Below are 7,187 nucleotides of genomic sequence, written 5' to 3' on the forward strand. Positions count from 1 at the left end.
GCACTATATTTTGACGCCTCAGATGTAGGCAGTTTAGCACTATATTGTGACGCCTCAGATGTAGGCAGTTTAGCACTATATTGTGACGCCTCAGATGTAGGCAGTTTATCACTATTGTGACGCCTCAGATGTAGGCAGTTAATTACTATATTGTGACCCATCAGTTGTAGGCAATTTATCACATTGCGAAGCCTCGGATGTAGGCAATCTTATCAATATATTGCGACGCCTCATAGGAAATTTACCGCTATATTGCAACGCTTCAGACATAGGAAATTTACCGCTATATTGTGACTCCTCAGATTTAATAGTTATATTGTAACGCCTCTGGTGTTGGGAAATTTATATGTTGTGACACCTCAGTAGTAGGTTTGGAGTAATTCTGAAGTTTTTAGCGATGAATACAGCGCATTTTTTTTTATCATGAAGAGAGTGGTTGGAAACTGCACAGCAAATGAATCTTTAAAATTAAACATGAAGGAGCAGGAGGCAGTCGACAGAATTATGTAAAGTACTTTGTCAATGTTTGAACGTTGTTCCAGATAAAAAAAAAAAAATTCGATTTTAATGCAAGTAGGTAGCAAAAAGCCAGATTTGGAAATCATAGAAAACCAAAGAATTTAAACTTGTACTGAATACACTGTTCAGGTCATCAATGTATGTAGCCCAGAAGGAGTACAAAAGAGCGGATTTTTTGAGGTGTTGTCAACTAACATGGATGAATGGTCAATTCTTGCTTACATTTTTCAGAGTTATGGACTTGTGAGAGTTATTCATTCTTTAGACTGTTGTTCTATTTTTAAAAATATGTTGAGGTTTTTAATCTCTAATATTGTTGTCCCGGTACAGAGGGAATTGATGCTTTAACTTGAGGTTTGGTGCTTAATACCAAAGGTTATTAATAAAATGGAGGTAAAAATTCTTAAGTAGAATATTCCAGAGTGAAAGTCCTCTCCATCTTGACTGTTGATATTAACGAGGGAAACTTTATTGTTAAACTTTGAGTGTTTAAGTAACAAAAGGTTTATTACACACGGCAAAGATAAAAAAAAAAAAAAAAAATTCGCTGAAATTTAACTTTGATATAGAAGGTAAAGGTTTTTGAAATTATAAGTATATATGTACATGTGTTTTATTTTTGGAATCTGCTTTCCAGGATCGTGAATGCTATGAAATGCCAGCAGTCGCCTTTAACGGTGGCATCTAATTTGGACAGGAAATTGGGGGGCCTCAGTTGTCATGGGCATCTTCTATCATCGATGAATGACACCACCGACAAGGCCTACCAACTTGTTTTTCAACAAAGAGAAACTTACAATAATGGTCACGAGCAAAGCGAAATGCCATTGTATGTTGCTTTATTTATGACGCTTTTATTAGATTCCGGTGCTTTAGTAATCTCCAGTGATCAAGCTATTTATGCCATAACGTGCATGCATGAAATGAGGGTTTACATAGATCCAACGGAAAATTCACTTGTTAAATCTTTGCAAGCACCTGTGAAACATTAAGCTGGTAGATCGGTGCATACAAAGGATCTTTTTTATAATATGGTGTTGCAGAATCCGTGTGGATTATATTTTCCTATATTGAAAAACTTCTTTATTATTTTGATAGATCATTAAAGTTTTCTTATCTGAGATTTGGGGAATTAAGTTTATTGTAATTTGAAGATTTCTTAGTTGAACAAAAAAAAAAAAAATAAAAAATCACCAATACTGTGAAGTTTTTGATATCGGAAGTTGTCACAAATGCTTTTCCATATTTGATGTATTTTGCTTGATACAGAGGAAGCTGGAATAATTTTGTCCTTTGATCAATTTATCTTTAAGAAGTTTTTTAAAAGCTCCTGTAATGTAACCAAACAGAATTTTTTTTTAAAAGTGTGGCTACAAGTTCAAACATCGCAAACGATAACGTCAATGATATGTGTCTTCATAGACATGAGTGTTGGTAGTCTGTTTCAAGTAAACCTGTTTGTCAAAGACTTCATAAAGAGGTTAAATGTGTAAATCATTCAATCGGAACATTTATTTTTCTCTCCTTCTCTCCCTTTCTTTGGTATTATCTAGGGTCAACCGGCACGGTGCGCTATAATGCAATTTAATGTTTTATTATGTTTATACCTGTAGAGAATGCGGAGTGAAGTGAGGACTAGAATTTTTTCGCGTTACGAAGTATAGCGAAAAATAATTGTCCTAACGACATGTAAGCAGATCTTAAGTGTCTTGTTACTTAAGTTCAGTTGTTATGTAGGCAGTGGCCAATGAGAATTTAGTGTTGGGTGAAACTTATTCGATGTTTGAAGAGGTATTTAGTAAGTGGTCACTTTCTAGCGCACGCTAGCCCGAGCAAGTCGAATTTATTTTTAATATTATTATTATTATTTATTAGTAGTACAAGAGTGAGGTTCCACCACTCAAATTTGAGTTACTCTGCATTATTGCCGTGGATACACAGGTTTCCATAGTTTTTTCAAAACTTGAGATTTTGTTTTTTATCTATGGTTTTTCCTGGGCGGCAGAGGAGGCTTATATGTTAATTTGAAAGTTTGTTCATTTTGTTTTAAATATGCACTGCTATATCAGTAAAGAAGTTTGTAGAAGTTATTAGAATGTGATGTTACATCTATATTGTGTTTCAAAAGTATGATTCATTGGAAAAATAAACCTGGCGTCAACCGGCACGGTGCGCTATAATGCAATTTAATGTTTTATTATGTTTATCCTGTAGAGAATGCGGAGTGAAGTGAGGACGTGTAATTTCATAGAAAGGTTTGTTTCTTCGATGTCTGTAAGCGATGCTAACGAGCATATGAACATGTTGGTTGACCTTAAAGAAAAACTTGACAAAGTGAATAACGAGGTTTTGAAGGAAATTTGGGATAGCGCAGATAAAGACGACAACGGCGATGAATTGGTGAGTGAGGAAATGGATACTTGGTTCGCTTATGACGATCGTTTGAGTAAGTGTCTCTCTCTCCTTAAGACCGCGGTGTCACTTTCGCCCGGAAACCTTTCCGATCGTTCGCGTTCTGAAATTTCACAGCTTAAATTACCTGAACTACCTTTACCGACATTTGGTAATCGAGAAGGTGAAGATATTTCGAAGTTTTTGCGAGAGTTCGAAGCAACTATTGATAAGTATGATCTTAGTACTCACGTTAAATTTACTCTTCTTACGAGACAGCTTTCAGGTGACTCGCTTAAACTGGTAAACTCATTAGATTGTAGCAACCGTTCGTATGAAGAAGCTAAGAAATTATTACAGAAAGCGTTTGCAGATACTTTGTCTCAACAATATAGGGTTATTAAGCAGTTATCGGAGTTGAAGCTAACGTATCAGAGTGATCCGTATGACTTTATCAGTAATATGAGAATAATTTGTAATCAATTTGAGGCTTTAAGCATAGATCAAAACATAGTTTTACAGTATTTCATATGGAATGGGTTTAATGACTGTTTCAAGAATCAGTTAATGCATATTACTGGCTCGAATAAGCCCTCGTTGCAGCAAATAGATGAACATATCTTTACTGCTTTGGAAAGATATAGAAACATATCCAAGAAATTTAATGTGAAACAAGGTAATCTTGAGAAAAAGGTTGTGCCCAACTCAAATTGTTTAGCTTCTGCCGTTGTTAATGTTGAGAAGTCTAAAGTTAAAGAATGTTCTCTATGTTTAGCAGACAATAAAGGAGACATTGATCACCCAATTTTTAAGTGTTCAGTTTATGTAACTCCACAGAGTAAAATTGAAAAACTAAAACAATTGAATTTTTGTACAAACTGTACTTACGATTCTCATAAAACTTCAGATTGCAGGTTTAAATTTAACCGAAAATGTAAACATTGTAACAAGTGGCATTTCAGCTATCTTTGTAAATTTCGTAAAGACCCAAAAAGTACTGCTAATAACCTTAAGAATGATTCAGATAACCAAGAAGTGACTAATCAAACGGCAAAGGGGAATTGTAAAGAGAAATCGAACTCTAATTCTGTTGTTTCTAATTTAACTTGGTCTGATTTAGGAGTTTTAAGAATCTCTTGTAACCCGGTGACTGCTATGCCTTCCTTTTCACTGAATGACAATGGGGATCGAGGTATAAAGGATTCAGGAAGTCAAGTAACTTTCATTGAGGAAGACTGGGCTAAGAGTATGCAGTTTGAAGTTGTTGACCCGAATTATTCTTTGGTGGTGAATGGTATTAATTCTTCAAAGCCGTTAGCCACTGTAGTATACAAGGTAAAGTTGAATGATGATTATTTTACTGCTATTGCCATGAAGTCTATTAATTTGAAATTAGTTTTGCCCGGTATCTCTGAAGTAGCTCAAGTATTTAAGGATAAGGGCTATGTATTGGCCGACAAAACTTTGCATATGTCTGGGGACAAAGTTGAAGATATAAAATTACTCTTGGGAAATGATAACTCTCATTTAGTACCACAGAAGGATGTGCTGTTTGGAGGTAGTTCTGAAGTGATTCCCTCTGTTTACTTAGAATCACCCTTAGGAGTGATGCTTGTAGGTGACATTGAAAGGTATAAGCAAAATCTAGCTCTATTACCAGACCGGATAAAGCATTCTTCTGAAGTTTGTGCAAAGGGTGAGGGTCCCCTTGAAGTTGATAGTAATTTGAATATGGATGGATTGTTCTTAGATTCGGTAGAGGAATTCAAGTTCCCTGCTTGTGCTAATATTTCTGTTTTAAATAAGGGTCAGATTGTTGAAGCTGAACTCGAGAGAGCAGCAGAAGAAATTCTTTCCTCGAAGGCAGAAAGTTTTTCGCACAGTGATTCTAACTTATATGACGAAGACTTTAATGAGGAGAACAGGAAAGTAGTAGAATTTGCTTTAGAAAATACAGTTAATGGAAGGTTAATTATGCCTCTGTTATGGAATGGGAAAGTAGCTCATTTGCTTGGTAAGAATCAAAATCTGTCAAAAGCAATATTAAAATCAAATTTTAAGAAATTTAGCAAAAAGGATAATACTTTTCAAATGATTGATGAGGTTTTTAAAGAACAGGAACAGCTAGGCATTATAGAGAGAGTAACTAACTTGGAACAATTCTTGGAGGAAAACCCCCAACATAGCTTTCTGCCGCACATGCCAGTGTTCAAGATGGACCGAGAGTCAACAAAATGCCGTAATGTATTTTTGTCCAATTTGTGTGAATCTGACAAAGATAAACCTTTAACTCTATCTCATAATCAAACAATTTTTGCTGGTCCTTGTTTGAATAAGAAAATTTCAACTTCTATTTTACAGCTAAGATTTAATGAAAAATTGTTATGTTTTGATATAAAAAAGGCATTTCTGATGATTAAGTTGGTGCCTTCAGATCAAAGTAGGTTACTCTTTTATTGGTATAGAAACGTATCTAAAAAGGACTATTCCTTAATTGTTTATAAACATTGCAGACTTCCATTTGGTTTGCCATGTAGTCCAACTTTATTAATGTTAGCACTTTATAAAATTTTGATGTTGGATGTCCAAGGTGACAATATTGATGTAAAGGAATTGAAGACAGAGTTATATAACTTAGCTTACATGGATAACTTGGCTTACACGACCAATGATATAGACAGGTTGAAATGGGTTTATGAGAAACTTGACAGTATATTTTCTCCCTATAAATTTGAATTGCAGCAGTTCATAACCAATGATGACTCTCTGCAGAAACAGGTAGATAAAGATAAGGAAAAGACTCCTGCAAAAGTAAAATTGCTTGGTTTGCTTTGGGACAGAAACAGTGATACTCTTTCGGCAAGCAAGTTGGTACTTGATAAGGATGCAACGACCAAAAGACAAATTTTAAGTTCTATTGCAGCCAATTTTGATGTGTTCTCATTTTATGGTTCTTTATTAAACAGGGCTAGATTATTTATGCACTCGCTACAATGCAGGAAAGAAGTTGGATGGGACGATAGACTCTCTGGTGAGGAGCTACGAGAATGGTCTAATATTTGCAAGCAAGTAAATGGTGTTCCTGAAATTGCAGTGAAGAGATTTGTTGGTCGCAGGAATGATCCTTTCCAAATTATTGCTTTTTGTGATTCTAGCAAGCTTATATATGGAGTTGTGCTCTTTATCAAGAACTTGCGAACAAAGGAGGTAAGTTTCCTTCTGTCAAAAAATAGAATAATTGGACGCCAGTTAGAGCTAAAGTCTATCCCTTCTCTTGAATTTCAATCTCTCTTGCTTGGTACGGAAACTATTGTTGACATTTATAAGGAACTTAGTGGTTCAGAGTGTGTCTCCCCCATAAACATTACAAAATTGGTAGTTTTCTCAGATAGTGCAGTTGCACTGAATTGGTTAAATTCTCGAACAAATAGGTTTGATAAATTAAAAAAACTAAGTATTTTTGTTATGAATAGGTTGCAAAGAATAGAGAATCTATGTGAAACGGTCCCTGTGACTTTCAAATTTTGTGCAGGTATGATAAATCCTGCAGATTGTACTACCAGGTCATTGTCATATAAGAGGTTGATAAAATCAAATTTCTTCACAGGACCTGATACTATTCATGATATCTTGGAAGATGAAAGTTTGGATGTAACGATCCCAAATCCTTTAACCAATGTACTTGAAGTTTCAGAAGGCCACTGTGAGATAGGGAGTGTGACTGAGCCAGAGATGGGAGGCGTTTTGAATTCTACAGTTGGAAATTCCGATTGGCTACATTTGATTTCAGTCTACAAACATGTACTGACATTCATAAACAATGTCAAACGGAAGTTAAAGAACAAATCCGGCAAGTATGACCATTTTGAGGTTTACAGTAATGATGAAATTTCTTTGAATGCATGGCAACTGATGATTATGCAAGATCAACGCCAACATTTTCCGGATGTTTTTAAATATTTCAGAGAAAGGAACCCTAAAATTAGGGATATGCCTAACATAGTAAGTCAACTAAATTTATTCATTGAAAAGAAATCTGGTTTACTAAGAGTTAAAAGTAAATTTCATGAGTGGAGAGACGGTAGTTATGTATTCCCCATTCTTTTGGCCAAAAACAGTAAATTGACTGAAGAAATTATTAGAAATTTCCATGTTAAGTTAGCTCATTCTGGAATATATGCCACATTATCTGAGGCTAGGAAACAGTTTTGGATTCCTTGCAGTTTTTCTACTGTAAAGAAAGTCTTGAAAACTTGTGTTCACTGCCGTAGATTTAA

General features: G+C 35.0%; 1 protein-coding gene across 1 annotated transcript in view; it reads left to right on the plus strand.

The window, feature by feature from the left end:
• The first annotated feature begins 2,778 nt into the window (after positions 1–2,778).
• LOC137643591 (uncharacterized) overlaps positions 2,779–7,187 on the plus strand; it is a 6,287-nt gene continuing 1,878 nt past the window's right edge. Inside the window, exons 1-2 of the mRNA XM_068376314.1 lie at positions 2,779–3,932; positions 4,872–7,187. The exon at positions 4,872–7,187 is cut by the window's right edge and continues 1,878 nt beyond it. Coding sequence (XP_068232415.1) covers positions 2,788–3,932; positions 4,872–7,187 — 3,461 coding nt within the window. The 5' untranslated portion in view covers positions 2,779–2,787. The remainder of the gene's footprint in view (positions 3,933–4,871) is intronic.

This window comes from Palaemon carinicauda, chromosome 7 (genome assembly GCF_036898095.1).
Source record: "Palaemon carinicauda isolate YSFRI2023 chromosome 7, ASM3689809v2, whole genome shotgun sequence".
Taxonomy (NCBI): Eukaryota; Metazoa; Arthropoda; class Malacostraca; order Decapoda; family Palaemonidae; genus Palaemon; species Palaemon carinicauda.